The 18301-nt window shown below is 29.9% G+C and overlaps 2 protein-coding genes across 2 annotated transcripts in view; both read right to left on the reverse strand.

Moving 5' to 3' along the window:
- LOC115891244 (zwei Ig domain protein zig-8-like) overlaps positions 1–18301 on the reverse strand; it is a 265508-nt gene that overhangs the window by 109974 nt on the left and 137233 nt on the right. The window lies entirely within an intron of this gene.
- LOC115891262 (E3 ubiquitin-protein ligase MARCH3-like) lies at positions 17439–18254 on the reverse strand. The gene has a single exon (XM_030911695.1). The coding sequence runs from the start codon at positions 18236–18238 to the stop codon at positions 17612–17614; it is 627 nt and encodes a 208-aa protein (XP_030767555.1). The 5' UTR covers positions 18239–18254; the 3' UTR covers positions 17439–17611.

Genomic DNA, 18301 nt, shown 5'->3' on the forward strand with positions numbered 1-18301 from the left:
TAAAAATTTTAAATAATAAATAATATTTACACATGTTTGGCTTTAATTTTATTTAATAATTGTATAAATTATACTGTTAAATCTTATTTTTTACACATCACAACAATACTTGCTATTAGTATTGTTGAATTTGTGTAAAAAATAAGATTTAATAATCAAATTTAATTATATATTTTAGAGTAAAATTCAATAAATACGCTCATTTAAAAAGCCCGCGCTACGATCCATTTAAAACAAGCCCTACTCAATAGATGGCGCCACTTCTGTAGGACCATTTTTCAGTATGGCAGAGTCCTCCATTCTTTTTCTAGCTAGGTATATTCTTTGAGTTGGACTAATTAGACAGCTATGTTGAAGTAACGTCAGACATATCACAGCAACCTAGATTTTATCAAATAATAAAGATCTACCCAGATCAAATCATGTAAATGAAAATGTCTAGGAAAATCTTTGTTTGATGGGTATGGAACCTTAACAGTATTTTGAGGAGACATGAATTCTACATTGAATATCGGAATAATATACTGAGTGTTCAATTTAAAATAAAAGAGTAACATGCTTTTAAAGGTGACCAATGTTCAATATTAATTTTGTCTCACCCTGTATAACTTTTTGGATCAAGTTTTAATTTGATTTAAAGTACAGTAGTTAATTTAACTACATATTAGGTTAAACCGGGTAAATTCCAATTTAGGTAGCTTTTATTGTAATTTAAAAATTGTTTATTATTTCTAGAAAATGTTAAATAAGTCTATTCTATCAACCTTTGATAGAATAGAATGAAGATCGCTGAAATGGTTAGGGCACCTCATGAGAATACCAGATGATCGATGGCCAAAACGAGTCTTTCAATGGGTTCCGCCACAACGAAAAAAACGAGGAAGACCACGACGATCCTGGAACTACGGAATAAGAGAATCCATGGAAGCTCGGCAATTAGAGGACGATGATTTCTTTGATAGACTACCTTGGAGACGGGAAACGGGAAGACTGCGTCAGCAGTAGGAGACTTACCCTAATGATTTGTTTGTTATTGTAATTGTTTCCACCGGTAATATATAAATAATGTTAAATATGTCAAAAACCAAAATGTCACATGTCATACCCTCATACCCACTCTTGTAAAACTAACTGATCCTTATTTTTCTCCCAGAATCCAAAAATCAATTAATATATAGGGTGATCTATTTCAAAAAACACAACTTTGATATGTTACTTTTTTTGCGGACACCCTGTAGAACTCACTATATTTTTAAAAAGTGCTCTGAATTAACCTACACATACTCACAAAATTTAATTTCAATACAAACTGTCGTTCTCCTTGGAACCTCCGCGGCGTATGAGAGGCGCCACCCTGTATAAATTCTTGAAGTTTTATATTTACATTGATTTTAAGAAAATGACAATGACATAAACTCACAAGAAACGACAAATATTTTAATTTTGATAGATATAATTTAGAAAGTTTCCACTACAAACTGATAAAACTAGGAAAAAATGAATAAAAGCAAAATATTAACTTCAATTTTTTTTGTTTACTAATATTACGGAGTTACTAATTATTAGAAATTAAGCCTAGCATGACAACGAAGACGTGTAACGAATTCCTTTATATTTATGTTTTCTTCTTAAACCAATCAATCCCTTACAGCGACGTTAGCTTAATACATTTATATCCACCCCATCGAAACCACAACAAAAACAAGCTGAATTTGTTTGACCTAAATCAACCCACCCCCAGCGAAAGTGTTCGATTTTTTCCCACCGTTCTTCACGCATCGCCGTATAAATTGCCGAAATGAGATAAACCCGCATAAATTGGCGGGTGTTGAATACATCACTGTCGAAAAAAGGGGAGAAACAAGTACCCTGGAAAAATATCTAAACCTCGATTTAAACTAATTTCGCAAAATGCAGAAATATTTTTCGTTTAATTTTTTTTAATGGGGACCTGTAAATATTACTTTAATTTACGCTAGAATTATTAATTTTAATTATAGTTAATATATAAATTACTCAAGAGAGTTGTATAATAATTATTCTCCTTTAAAATTTTCTTGAATGTTTGTTCTCCTAAAAAGACGAAAAGCACTTATTTGCTTTTTATTGCCTTTGAGTTCAACTTTATTAACCTTTTCTTTAAACTTTTCCATTCTTTTAATTTTATTGCCTAAAATAAAATATTTTGGAAATGTTATTTTTTAACAACAGTTTTTTAATATATATCACAAAATACTTTAAATTAGAATCGCCCTGTAGTATAAATTAATAATTTTATTTTTTTTATTTTTATTTACTGTCTATTTACGCTTTAATTACTAATAACTTATATATAAAGTTGTGGAGATTCTAGCATTTTCAAACATGTCACTAAATTATAAAATGACGACCAAACGCCAAAATTTCAAAAGTGACTTCCATGCTTATTTTAATCATTACCACAAATTACCTATAACAGATGTGAAAGAAAGCGACTGCATCGGAAACCGCTCGGCAAACCCGACACTCCTATTGAGTGGTGTAAATACACCAGTCGTTTAGTACGGAAACCTATGCTGTGTCGTATTCGCTTGCTGGAATGACATAGTGCGTGGTTATATGTTTCTTTTTAAAAACGCGTGTAGGATTTTTGTTGAACTTTTGAACTGTTATTTCTAAGTTTTGGTAATTTGTATATCTTATTTAAAATGGGATGCAAATGTGTTTATTTATAAGGAAAAAAAAGATATTTATAGTATAAAAAATTAATTTATTTAACAAAATTTAAAAATGTGACAAAATAGTTACCTTTCTATTGGTTCTATCGGACTTTTTTCGACTATATAAATCTTTATTTGTAAACTTTAATACATCAAATATTTTCAATCAAATAAATCATTTAATTATGTAAATAAGAGGAAATTTCTCACATGGGTGGTCAAATTTTATAGTTTTCATTATATCAAACAGCCTCTAAGAAATGTTTTCAACTCAAAATGCCTTTAATTATGTTTGACTACATCATTAAAAAGGGTCTTCAAATACATCAATGTGATATTTGTCTAAAATTTGCAAAACAATCCGAATCGCTGGATAACTCGAAATTATTTACCCATTTAAAAGCCTTTGATCATGAAAGTGGAAAAATTTGTTCATTTTATTTACAGGCTGGAAAAATTATTTATATTAAATTTTGATGAGTTTTGCACTGAAGAAAACATTCAGAGGCTGTTTGATATAATGAAAACTATAGAATTTGACCACCCATGTGAGAAATTTCCTCTTATTTACATCATTAAATTATTTATTAGATTGAAAATATTTTATGCATTAAAGTTTACAAAAAATAAAGATTTATATAGTCGAAAAAAGTCCGATAGAACCAATAGAAATGTAACTATTTTGTCACATCTTTAATTAAATTTTGTTAAATAAATTAATTTTGTATACTATGAATATCTTTTTTTTTCCTAATCTCAAACGAGCTGATATAATATGACGAGCAATCTATTAAATTACTGTGAGATTATACAGAAAAGTCCACAGACTTCGAGACATAGGAAAGTCAAGTCCATTTAGCGTGTGTCCAAATTTTGACAAGTTTTCAAAAATGACAGTTTTGTTTAGACTGACGTTTAATTTCACCTGACTTCTCGGTGAATGATTTCTTTTTATGGGGGTACATAAAATCTAAAATTTACGGCCATGAAGATATTCAAAACTTGGAGCAGAAAATATTTAATGCCTTTGACACTGTCACCCCTGATATGTTATCAATGTGAGGAGGGATTTTATGATCGTTTGGGTTATTGTTTAATGCAAGAGGGAGGCACTTTTGAACAATTTTTGTAATTTTTTTAAATTTCATTATCCTGTTTTTTTACCGTTTACCCATTACCTACCTTACGAACATGGGAAAACGAAGGTCCTTTTCAGGACCACAAGTATTTTGATTGAGAAAATTGGTAACTTTTTTTTGGATTAAAAAACAAAAGTTGTTAATATAATACCAATTTAAAGGTGTTTTAGTAGTTTTAATACACACTATGATATAAAATTTATTATTATTATAATGTACATTATTAATACTATTGTTCATTCGAAATGGCATTAAGGCCCAATTGCAACAATGATTTAAATTTTTCTTATAGATAAGTAGAGCTTAGAATGAGCTGTATTTATATTTACTTTAATATTCACGTTAAATGAGGGAATTTGACTGATACAATTTTTGAATTTGAATTGTTTTTAATGATACTAACAATTTTAGTTCAACTTTTAATAAAATTTATTTAATATTAATAGAAATCCAAGAGATTTGAAACCTCTTTTAGCGATTTATAACATTCTCAAATGAATTACAGGTGCCCTTATTTTCTATGAAAATCACACAGCTTTTTTCATAGTCGCTGCAGTTGCTATAGTTATAAAAAACTAATTTTTTATGGTGTGAAAATTGCGACACACGCTAAATGGACTTGATTTTTCGTATGTCTCGAAGTCTGTGGACCTTTTTGTATGCCTCGATAACATATTGGTGCAGATTATATTTTCACCCAAACAAATAATAACCCAAACTATACATTGATGCGGATTGTCTATGAACTCTTTCTGAAGGTCACAGAAACCTGAACGCGTAATTCGGTGTTCTTTCGCATCTGTTATAGTTAATTTGTGTCATTACTATGCAAAAAAGACCCCTTCAAAAACTCGCGGGATTTAATATATTGACCGGACTATAACGATTTCTGTTTACTTGTCGACTTTACGATTTATTGGTGCAGTTTGGGTTTACTGCACCACACTCTGCAGTTTAACTGACAATAATGACATGAGTAAATAATAAGGAGTTGATTCCTTTTTATGGGTTTTATTTTTTTTATATCTAATTACAGTTATATGTCCTGGATTGAACGAATAACGTAAATAGACATTAATAGAACCTTACAATTTGATATTTTATTTGCTGTATTTTAACTAAAATAAAAGTTGAATACTGATCAAACTTCATTTAACTAAAATTTGTAAAAATTTCTTTTCTGTTTCTATTACTTTAAATGTACTTCCACAGCAGCACATCGCCTGTTTATACAGCAATTGGAGCAATTGTTACTTGTATTCGACGTCTTGTCGTCTTAGAAGATCCGAGAAAATTCGTTTTACTCTTTCTCCTTTGATATTTTCTTGAATGTTTGTTCTCTTAAAAAGGTGAAAAGTACGGTATTTGCTTTTTATTGCCTTTGAGTCTTACTTTATTAACTTTTTATTTAAACTTTTCTATTTTCTTAATTTTTTTTATTTTAAAAACTATCTGGGGTATAGGCGCACAAGAAGGAAATTTGAACTTGGACAACGGTCAAGAAATTACTCGGTGTCAAGTGTATGAATAACTGGGAATTACATTTGATAACACTGGAACTGATGACAGAGAAATAGAGAAAAGGATTATGAACGCGAAAAAAATAATCGGATGTCTAAATGGAATCTTATAGAGCAAATCAACAACAAAGCGAAGAAATTCAATATATACAGGGTGGCGCACCTCATTCGCCTCGATGATTTGATTATAGGAAAACGGAAAGATGTAGAAACAAAATATTTTATGGATATATGTGGGTAGGTAATGTGCACAATTTAAAATTATTTTGAAATGTACAGGGTGTTTCAGAACTAAGATCCATACCAAAGTTATATTTTTTCTTATGGAACACCAGGTATTTTATTTAATTCTTGGATTCTTGGGCCCAAAAAAAGGTATTTATTATAAGGGTTAAATATGTTTAAAATCTTTGGTTTTTGAGATATTTAAAGATATTTAAATTTGCATGTTACAATAGAATAGATTATTAACACCCTGTACATTACTTTTCAGAATTAATTCTTGTGCTGAGTTTCATGGTAGAGAAATAAACTTTACAGAAACATGTTATTCCTTCCTTAAATGTATACAGGGGTATCAAAAATTGCTGGTCAATTTTAAATATTTATTTTACATAAAAACTTAGTTATTTCAAATGCAACACTACGCATTTTTTTAAATAAGTCGAAGCAGATTTAAATGCACTTTCAAACTATATTAGGGTTTCCTATACCTATCTGGCTCAGATTTTGAATAAAAAGCGATGTTTCAATAAAATTGTAATCAAGATGGCTAGTGTTGTCGTGGCAACTTTCTAATGACAGTTAGTAGCTATTTTCAAAATCGAAATTAGTTTATGGACTTATTTAAATTTATACCAGTTTACTTTTATTTAATTTACCTACAATAGTTTAATAATATTATTTATTAAATATGTGTTTATTATTTTATCAAGAAAAACGAAGAAGTAGTTCTTTGAGTTATTATTATGACTTGTAGATACATATATGGATTTCCTATAAAAGAGCCAATTACGGTAAATTCATTTTCTTCATTTCCAAGGACAAGTTTCTGCCTAATAGGGTTTCTATAAACCACACTACCAGCTCTGCAAAATAGGACAAGAAGTTTTTCCAAGAAACGCTTATCAGGAAGATTCCTATTTGGATATATTTGAGCATATAGAAGCAATTTTCCTCACAAAATAATATCACTAGTAACATATCTATTCGTTCCGCCAGCAGATACTGCTTTATTTTTCTTGATAAAATAATGAATACTTACTTTTTAAACTATTGTAGGTAAATTTAAGTAAACCATTATAAATTATAAATAATAATGTCCACAAACTAATGCAGATTTTCAAAATAGTTACTAACTGCCACTAGTAACTTGCCATGGCGACACCAGCCATCTTGATTGCAATTTTATTTAAAAATCGCTTTTTATTCAAAATCTGAGCTAGATAGGTATAGGAAACCCTAAAATAGTTTGAAAGAGCATTTAAATCTGCTTCGATTTATTTAAAAAAATACAGGGTGTTGCATTTAAAATAACGAAGTTTTTATGTAAAATTAATATTTAAAATAGACCAGCAATTTTTGATACTCCTGTATACATTTAAGGAAGCAATAAAACATTTTAGTAAAGTTTATTTCTCTGGCTTCAAAGTTAGCACAAGAATTAACTCTGAAAAGTAATGTACAGGGTGTTGACAAACTTTTTTATTATACCATGCATATTTAAATATCATTAAATATCTCAAAAACCAAAGCATTTAAACATATTAAACCCTTATAATAAATATCTTATTTTATGTCCAAGAATACAAAAATGAAATAAAATATCGGGTGTTCTATAAAAAAAATATAACTTTGGTATGGATTTTACTTCTGACACACCCTATACATTTGAAAGTAATTTTAAATTATGCACATTGCCTCTCTACATACAACCATAAAAAAATTTGTTTCTACATCTTTCCGTTTTTCTATAATCAACCGAGGCGAATGAGGTGCGCCACCCTGTATATGAGACCATGATAAAGGGCAGCCTTCTATATGGAGCAGAAACATGGAGCGTAACTAAGAAATACGAAGAAGAGGATAGGAAGAGAAATAATACCATAAAACAACAAATGGATATAGATGGCACGATAACACAGGATGTAGAGAGAAAGCAGCTGATCTGGTACGGCCATGTAGAGCGAATAATATATACAAGATGGTCTAAGAAAATAATCAATCGGCCACCAAAGGGCAGAAGAAAATAAGGAAGACCGAAACTGGAATGACAAAAAAGCCTACACAAAGCGATGAGTGAAGAAACCTGTCAACAGAGGATTGTACGAATAGAACAGGCTAGAAATTTGGTGTCGGATAATGTAGAAAAACGTTTTAAACCGACTAATATAAAGAATACTTTAGTTCTAGGTAACGATTCCATATAATTTTAAAACAGTTTCCGTAACTTTAAACAATTTTCCTCTTAAAACAGACTTAATGATCAATATCAGGCATCTCAAAAGAAATTGCCTCAATTTTGACATGTCTCTTGTTCCTGTTACCGATCAGGATCCCACCCATACTCAATCTAAACTTGAGTATTCTGCACTCAAATGGTATCGATTTATTTACAAGAGGCCACTAATAGTAGGGTTTGCCCTCAACACCTTGCTTTAGTAGACGTTAGAATTGAAATGTAATACAAATATGTTATGTTGTAGAAAATAAATAATACAAATCTAATTTGGGTGATTATTATTTATACAGGGTGGTCCGAACTGTATTCCGGAAACTTCGGCAGCATATTCCGCAGATAATAAGTAAAAAAGTTCGTATAAATGTATGTCCTAAAATGCTTAGTTTCAGAGATACAGGGTGTAGAAGTTTCATTTTTATTTCGATTTTTTCCAAATAATTTCTGAAGTAAAGTCAATATTTGAATGAAAATTGGTGTCTGGGAGTTTTTTGACATGAGAAATTTGATTTTGATGTCAATATGGCTCCTACTAGTAGAGGGCGCCAGCTACATATTTTTTAACCGGTTTGAAGAGTAATAACTTTTTGTCCGTACCTGTATATAACTACTGAGTAAAGATTCGCAGATATACTATTTTTTTCTCAGGTAAGATTTCGACCTCGATTTTGACAAACTATGACAGAAGAAAAGCAGATGACGTCCCATACCAATCTATTTATTTTACTAAAAAAGTTTCTAATAATTTTTAAGTTAACTATGGATGGGTTTAAATATAAATCCGCCATGCGTCGTCTCTTGTTGTTTTAACCAGTTTTATTGGTTTATTTACAAAAACAAATCATATTTCAATTTTATTGGTTTGACTACAATGTCGCCGATGTGTGAACTCGCCTTTAGATTTTTGAGTCTTGTCGAAGTCTTGCCAAATTATAGGTTATAATTTTGTGTCAAGTTATGTCAAATATCTGCGTTTTGGGTTAGGTTAGGCATTTTGATTCGTTTTGCATTTTGCTTCGTGTTATTACGTGTGTTTTGTGTCTTTTGAAGTCAGAGCGCAGTTAATAGTTAATATCCCAGGCAGAACGTTTTATACACCAATAAAGTTACCATTAATAAAATTTGTATACCATCTCGTCGTAGATAAGTGCATCTCGTATGTGGTACAAGGATCGTACTAAACATATACTACTGGAGTAGCAGTAAAATATCGACATCACACGATAGGTAAATAATGGATTTTAGTACTGTAGAAAAATAATGACAAAAGGTACTGGTTAAAAAAATAAGATTAAACTTAATTAATCAACCTTTGGTATAAAATTTGGTAAGTGATATTATTAATAAAATAGTTTGTTTTATTTATCCCTGTGGAATATTACAAATTTGTATTTGTACATAAGTTGAATATTGATAAATATAATAATGAATGCGGGAAGTTTCTTGAAGCTTGAAAATAAAAAATAGTTCGTTTTTATATTTTTTTATGTGGTGTTTTCTTCTTGTTTGTTTTGTATTAACACATACCGTTTTTTTAAATAAAATAACTTGATTACATTTTTTCAGTTTTATGCAGTTTTTTTTTCACAATATTTTGAAGAAATCAATTATCAGTCAAATTTTAAATATATTAATGTCCTGCTATGCGTTCCAGTTGTACCAACTTATTTCTTTCTAAAATAAAATAAACTACTTCGAAATTGAAATGATGGTTTCATCTATCACTGTCCAGGAACTTGTCGTTGGACAGACTATACAGGGTTTAGAAGTTTCATTTTTATTTCGATTTTTTCCAAATAATGTATACAAGTAACGTAAATATTTGAATGAAAATTGTTGTCTGGGGTTTTTTGGCATGAGAAATTTGATTTTGATGTCAATATGACTCCTAGTTATAGGGGGCGCTACCTATATATTTTTTTACTGATTTGAAGAGTAACAACTTTTCGTCCGAAAAAATATACATTTACGACGCCTTCTACGTAAAAAAGGTCTCATGGTAAAAATCGCAACAAGTAATGGTTGTCGAGATACTTGGCATCGAAATTATCAATACCTGTCATCATTGACATAAATTAAACATGTTGGCTAAATAGTTATTAGACTGAAATCATAAATTTGAAATGATTTTTAGTCAAAAGTTCAACAGAAACTGTGTTATCATCATTTTTTCGCAGATAAATTTATGATTAATTTACAAAAATAAAAATTTCCCAAATTTATTATTTCAGTGAAATAAATATCTATTCAAGGTATTTATTTTTTGTCAATAATGACATGTATTGACAATTTCCATTCTAAATATCTTGGAAACGCTTGTTCGTAGCGATTTTTACCAAGAGATATTTTTTACGTAAAAAGTCACAAAAATCTATATTTTTTCACTCAGTAGTTTTATACAGGTACGAACGAAAAGTGATTACTCTTCAAAACAGTTAAAACACATGTAGGTGGCGTCCACTATAAATAAGAGGCATTTTGACATCAAAATCAAATTTTTCATGTTAAAAAACTCTCAGTCAGCAATTTTCATCCAAATATTGACGGTACTTCAGAAATTATTTGGCAAAAATCGAAATAAAAATAAAACTTCTACACCCTATGTATCTCCGAAACTAAACATTTTGGGACATACATTTCTACGAACTATTTTACTGATTTTTATACGCAGAATATGCTGCCGAAGTTTTGCATATTACTAGGACCTGTATATTACTAGGACTTTATTGCGTTCTAACAAATCAGCGTTTTGTAAAAATCAATACACATTCTTATAGGAAATTATAGAAAAATAAATAAATAAAAACCAATAATGATATGTAATTTAGAAATTAATAAAGCTTTCAAAAAAATTCAAATGTAAAACATTTTGCGTACAGAAAATATAAAAATCGCAATATTTTTTGACTATCACAAATTAACAGAATTTTCAAAGAAATTCAAATTTAAACCACTTTTCTAGGTATCTTTTCCTAAGACATAGCCATTACAGTGCTAATAAGCAATTAAAAAGTACACCCTTTTCTTTACAATTGCTTCGTACTTCCGTTTAAATTTCCAAAGAAATTATAAACTTAATTTTCATTACGTCGCATTTGCCATGATTGCTATCCTTACCTGGAACGCCTAGACAAATTGAAGTGGCTCTAAAACATAATGAAAGCGCTTATGTTTTAATCGTAACATCACGTGTATTTTCCATTTTCTAGAGGTAGATCGTTTGTGATATCAATTTATAGCAAGATAGAATGTATTATAAAAGATATTTTAAATTTATTAATACAGGGTGGTGCGAACTGTATTCCGGATTTTTCGTCCATACCTGTATAAAACTACTCAGTGAAATAATGTAAATTTCCGTGATTTTTTACATAAAAAATGTTTCTTGGTAAAAATCACTACGACCAATCGGTCTCAAAATATCTGGAATGAAAATAGTCAATACAGGGTGGCCCCTCTCATATGCCGCGGAAGCTCCAAGGAGAACGGTAGTTTATAACAAAATTAAATTTTGGCGGCATATGTAGGTTAAGTGAAAGTATTTTGTAAAAAAAAATATATATAGAATTATACAGGTTGTCCCCAAAAAATTTACACATCAAAGTTGTGTTTTTTTCTAATGGAACACTCTATATATTAATTGATTTTCGGATTCTAGGAAAAAAATAAAGGTGAGTTTGATTAAAGAAGCATATACCTCAAATCTAAGGATTTTGACATATTTCACATTTTGTGAAAATGAAGAGTAAATATTAAATTTCGATAACAGCTACCTAAATTTTAGTTGACCTTGTATATCATGATATTTAATTACAGTAACCATTGTATGTTAAACCAAATTGAAATTTGACAGGAATAGTTTCAGTGTGAGACAAAACTAATATGGAACATTTGTCACGTTTAAAAGCAAGTTACTCCTTTATCTTAAATGGAACACCCAGTATATTTTTTGGGTGTTCAATGGGAAATTTATATATCTTCAAATTATTATTAAGGTTGTCTATCCCTTAGACAAAGATTTTCCTAGCTATTTTAATTTTTATGATTTTGCGTCAAATAATCTTTATTATTTGAAAAAATCTAGGAATTTGAAATAAATCTAACATATTCCCATAAAAAAAAACCAGACTAGATAAAATCAGGAACATTTAAGTATTCTATTAGTTGGTGAATGCAGTATGCATCATATCAATTCTTTCTGATGTAGGATAAGTTTACATTTTCGGTAAATTTCTGAGAGTATTTTTTGTTTTAAATAACACAAACAATCTTTGTTTGAGGGGTAGGTAACCTTAATAGTATTTTGAAGAGACATACTAGGTGTTCCATTTAAAATAAAAGAGTAATATGCTTTTAAAAATGAATGAAATTTGAAAATGTTCAATATTAATATTGTCTCATCCTGTATATCTTTTTGGATCAAGTTTTAATTTGATTTAAACTACAATAGTTAATTTAACACATATTAGGCTATACCGGGTAAATTCCAATTTGGCTAGCTTTTATTGTAATTTAAAATGTTTTCTTTATTTCTAGAAAATGTTAAATATGTCAAAAACTTTACCTTTAAGTGATATAATTCTCTTATTAAACTCACTTTTATATTTTTCCCATAATCCGAAAATCAATTAATATACAGGGTTGTTCACCACATACGACACGGAATATTGTAGCTAAACGATTAGATTTTTACAAATTGTAAGTTTTGGGTTCGTTGAAGGGCTATTAGAGCTACAATTTAAAAATATTTTTACAAGATACAGAGTGGCCCAAATAAATAAAAAATATCAAAGTTGTATTTTTTTAAATGGAACACCCTTATTACATATTATATATAATATGTATATTATTGCATTTTTAGTTTCTACGATTAAAATAAAGGTAAATTTGATTAAGGTTTATTACACTTAAACCTTACCGTTTTTGAAATATTTTCAATTTTGTAAAATTGCAGTATAAATTTTAAGGCTTCATTTCTCCGAGGGTATCAAAGTTTTTAATACTAAATATTTACTGATGTTTATTTATCGATCAGTTATTGTGTTGCAGTAGTAAAAATTTTATTACCTTATACAGAGTGTCTAAATATTTATTTTAAATAATTATTAACGGCAATAACTTGTTTAATTTAAATGAAACACCCAATATATTTTATGAGAATTAGATGCACAATTTAATTGTCTATCAAGTTGTATTATACCATTTTTTACCTATCTCTTCAAGCTTCTGTAGAAAATGCATTTTCTTGTAATTTAGAACTCATTTATCAATAATATACCCATGGAATACTGACATTTTAGATTATTTTTAAAGATGTACCAAATTTTTAAAGAGTAAAGGTACTAATATTGTCAATATAGTTCGTTTATTGTATTAAAAAAATAAAAAAAACTGTTTAAATATTTGTTAAAGAGGACCAATTAATATGATTCCAGTATTCAAACTACATTAATTGGCTGTTTGCGTTGATTAATAATAATTGCTCCAAATACTAAAAAGCTGAATTATTTATGTGTATAAACAGTGTGGTAAAAAGACTAACACCTTAATAATGATATTTCATTTTCTGACAAATGCTTATTTATAACAACAGAGACGTTCATTTTCATAACTTATTATTATATATTATTGATTTCTGATTCAAATCCACATTTATTTAGAATAATTTATTAACGAACACAATTAAGTATGTAATTAATTAGTATTTGGGCGGAAATACTGGTGGTATATTTAATTAATGGTATACTCTTTTATAAAGATTTAAATAGTTTTCTTTTTGTATACAAATGGGCTAGTAATATCATCGTTTTACTAAAAACGATAATATTACTAGCCTGTACATTTTGTACATTTGTTGTTTTAAAAACAATCTAAAATGTCAATATTCCATGGGTATATTGATAAATGAGGTCTAAATTATAAGAAAATGCATTTTCTACGAAAACTTGAAGGGATAGGTAAAAAGTGGTATAATACAATTTGATAGACAATTAAATTATACATATGATTCTCATAAAATATACAGGGTATTCCATTTAAATTAAACAAGTTATTGCCGTTTAAAGCTAGTAATTATTTAAAATAAATTTTTAGACACTCTGTATAAGGTAGTATAATTTTTATTATTGCAGCACAATAACTGATCAATAAATAAACTTCAGTAAATATTTACTATTAAAAACTTTGATAGCCTCGGAGGAATGAAGCCTTAAAATTTATACTGCAATTTTACAAAATTGAAAATATTTCAAAAACGGTAAGGTTTAAGTGTAATAAACCTTAATCAAATTTACCTTTATTTTAATCGTAGAAACTAAAAATGCAAAAATATACAGGATGTTCCATTTAAAAAAATACAACTTTGATATTTTGTATCTGTAAAAATATTTTTAAATTGTAGCTCTAATAGTCCTTCAACGAACCCAAAACTTACAATTTGTAAAAATCTAATCGTTTAGCTACAATACTCCGTGTCGTATGTGGTGAACAACCCTGTATATATATATAGGGCGTTCCATTACATAAAGCACAACTTTGATATGTAACTTTTTTTTGGGGACGCCCTGTAGAACTCTCTATATTTTTAAAAAGTGCTTTCAATTAACCCACATGCTCACAAAATTTCATTTCAGTACAAACTGTTGTTCTCCTTGGAGCCACCGCGGCGTATGAGAGAGGCGCCACCCTCTACATGTCATTATTGACAAAAAAAATAAACATGAGTAGATAGTTACTTGACTTAAATAACAAATTATTACCTCTGCTCATTGTCTTATTTCCCTCTCGCTAGTTTATGTTTAAATATTTTAAAAATCAATAATAATTATTTATGTATACAATGAACCTTTCGGATTTAAAGAAATATGTTTAATTTTAAAAGGCGGATCAAAAAAATACAAAGTTCAGTAAATTATCTAACTCAATTTCTTATCTTACAAACTATGTCTACATTATCTGACAATGTAGAAAAGTAAAGTTTATGTTTCAAGAAGAAAATAAAATTTTAGCATAGCCATAAAAGTGGTATTGTACAAAGTGTATGAAGTCCTAAACTTTATGGCGCTGCAAATAAAATTTAATTTAATGTAATAATAAAAATTTTGAAATAATCTGAAATCAGTAAAATTTTCAATAATAATAAATACATGATGCATTAAATCAAATAAAAACCAGGCTATTTAAAAATTACGGTTAAATTTTGTTACTAATTTTCTGATTTTATTTAATTGTTCAGAAAATCAGTAGTAGATAACAAATTTGCCGTCAAGACAGCAAAATAAAACACTGATTGACTACCATACACTAAAACATTTTTTACATTAATCATTGAATGATTTAAAATATACTATTATTTACAAATTAAGCATTTTTATAAGCACTTGATTTCCAACACCCTAACCCCCAATGCGATAGAGACAGACAGAATAGGAAATAGTAGAAGAATATATTATATATTTGAGGCAACTAATACGCAGATCGGGATCTCTATCACCAGAAATTAACAGAAGAATTAAGTTAGCATGGAGTACTTATGAACGAAACTCAATCATATTTAAATGTAGAAAGCTACTCTAAAGAAGAAAACATTCGATCAATGTGTATTACAAGTCATTACCATCAACTCCCTCAAGTGGCAATGGGCAAGCCACCTGGCAAGAAGAACGGACAACAGATGGTCGAAAAAATTAGAGCATGGTACCCACGAGGAATTAAGAGACCTAGAGGAAGACCAAACCTGAGATGGGACCATGATATTAGGAAATTAGCAGGGATAACTTGGGCCCGCATAGCCAACAATGCACAACAATGGGCCCAACTACAAAAAGAGTATCTAAATATGTGACTCCACTCCACTATAATTGGAAATGGTTGAATAAGCTGAGAATGATGATGATGATATACACCAATACATCAAAAATACTCTACTTTTTCACTGGACGGGCATTCTGTTAACCATGTTAGCATCATCAGCAGATGATTAAGACTACTTAATTCTCTGCTGACTACTTCTTGTCTTAATCATCTGCTAATGAAGCTAATATAGTAAAGTGTTTTGATGTATTGTGGTGAATTCAAGTGTTTCATTTTGCTTTTGTAACACCAAAGTTTCCAACCTCCAACTGTGATAAGATACAAATCCAGTCTAGCGTAACAATAAATTCACGAGACTCGAACAATGGGAACAAAAAACTCAAAAAAAATTGGACCAGTATCTCCGTTCACATTGCCATTAATTAATGTTGTTGAATAAAAATCAATTCTGTAAATAATTGTGGTTTATTTGGAATTTAAATAACATGTTTACTACAAGAAATAAATAAGAAAAGTGTATGATATAATAAACTTCTCACTATATATGTATATAAGTCGCATTTCTAGGTATATATACCATAATGTAGATTTTTTATAAACTGGACTAAGCTTTGTGATTGAAACTATCCTTCAGTTTTCTCTCCTTGGCAAGGAAACCTTAACTGAATGTTCACCGTTCTCCTCCACCACTGGTACCAAGAAGTAAAATGATCCCTCACCAGAAGATAAATCGATATCACGTATCCCAATAGAATGATTATAAGAAAGGTGATCACCACAAACCGAATCCACGTTTTGCCCATTCCAATTCTGTTAGCTTCGTTTACAAAGAACTCTATACAGTAAATATAAACATCTAACAATCCTGCTGTAACCAGAGTCAATAAGAACTCTACTATAAAATCAGACTGGATATGTCTTCGATTTCTTGGATGGAGTATACATATTCTTAACCCTTGCCACAATCCGTACCTTTGAGTTCGGATGGCGTCAAATCGGTATCAGTCAAAACCAGTCAAGCGTAACCATAAATTCACGAGACTCGAACAATGGAAACAAAAAACTCAAAAAAATTGGACCATTATCTCCATTCACATTGCCATTAATGTTCATTAATAAAAATCTGTTCTGTAAATAATTGTGGTTTATTTGGAATTTAAATAACATGTTTACTACAAGAAATAAATAAGAAAAGTGTTTGATATAATAAACTTCTTACTTTGTATGTATATAATTCGCATTTCTAGGTATATATACCATAATGTAGATTTCTTTTAAACTGGACTAAGCTTTGTGATTGAAACTATCCTTCAGTTTCTTCTCCTTGGCAAAGAAACCTCAACTGAATGTTCACCGTTCTCCTCCACCACTGGTACCAAGGAGTAAAATGATCCCTAACCAGAAGATAAATCGATATCACGTGTCCCAATAGAATGATTATAAGAAAGGTGATCACCACAAACCGAATCCACGTTTTGCCCATTCCAATTCTGTTAGCTTCGTTTACAAAAAACTCCATACCGTAAATGCAAACAGCTAACAATCCTGCTGTGACCAGGGTCAGTAAAAACCCTACTATAAAATCAGACTGGATATATCTTCGATTTCTTGGATGGAGTATCCATATTCTTAATCTTTGCCGTAATCCTTACCTTTGAGTTCGGATGGCGTCAAATCGGTACCAGTCAAAACCAGTCAAGCGTAACCATAAATTGACGAGACTCGAACGATGGGAACAAAAAACTCAAAAAAATTGGACCATTATCTCCATTCACATTGCCATTAATGTTGATTAATAAAAATCGGTTCTGTAAATAATTATGGTTTATTTGGAATTTAAATAACATGTTTACTACAAGAAATAAATAAGAAAAGTGTATGATATAATAAAGTTCTCACTTTGTAGGTATATAAGTCGCATTTCTAGGTATATATACCATTATGTAGATTTCTTTTAAACTGGGCTAAGCTTGGTGATTTAAACTATCCTTCAGTTTCTTCTCCTTGGCAAGGAAACCTTAACTGAATGTTCACCGTCCTCCTCCACCACTGATACCATGGAGTAAAATGATCCCTCACCAGAAGATAAATCGATATCACGTATCCCAATAGAATGATTATAAGAAAGGTGATCACCACAAACCGAATCCACGTTTTGCCCATTCCAATTCTGTTAGCTTCGTTTACAAAGAACTCCATACCGTAAATACAAACAGCTAACAATCCTGCTGTGACCAGAGTCAGTAAGAACCCTACTATAAAATCTGACTGAATATGTCTTCGATTTCTTGGATGGAGTATCCATATTCTTAACCCTTGCCACAATCCGTACCTTTGAGTTCGGATGGCGTCAAATCGGTACTTACAAAGTTCGCAGTAGTTCCTGCTGGATTCGTTCAACCATCGTTCCAAGCAGGATAAATGTATATAGGCCAGAGATCCTTTGCAGTAGCATGGTGATATCAGTTCTTCGCTTGACGAGGTTGCTTGGCATATTCGGCAGACTGGAATGTTAAGGGAGGGTACCTGGACCAATGATATTTTAGGCGATGTAGGGCAAGATGTTGTTTCGATATCTTTAGTGTTGTTGGGACATTCTTTTTGTTGCATAATTCATTTGACAGTAACAAATACGTCAAAAAATAGAGGTTATAAAGTTGTAAATTTTAAATG

Source organism: Sitophilus oryzae, unplaced genomic scaffold (assembly GCF_002938485.1).
Source record: "Sitophilus oryzae breed Bouriz unplaced genomic scaffold, Soryzae_2.0 scaffold_980_pilon_pilon, whole genome shotgun sequence".
Lineage (NCBI taxonomy): Eukaryota > Metazoa > Arthropoda > Insecta > Coleoptera > Curculionidae > Sitophilus > Sitophilus oryzae.

What these genes read in the sequence shown, in the direction of transcription:
- LOC115891262 (XM_030911695.1), bottom strand. Translation starts at nt 18,238, where the DNA reads ATGCAACAAAAAGAATGTCCCAACAACACTAAAGATATCGAAACAACA.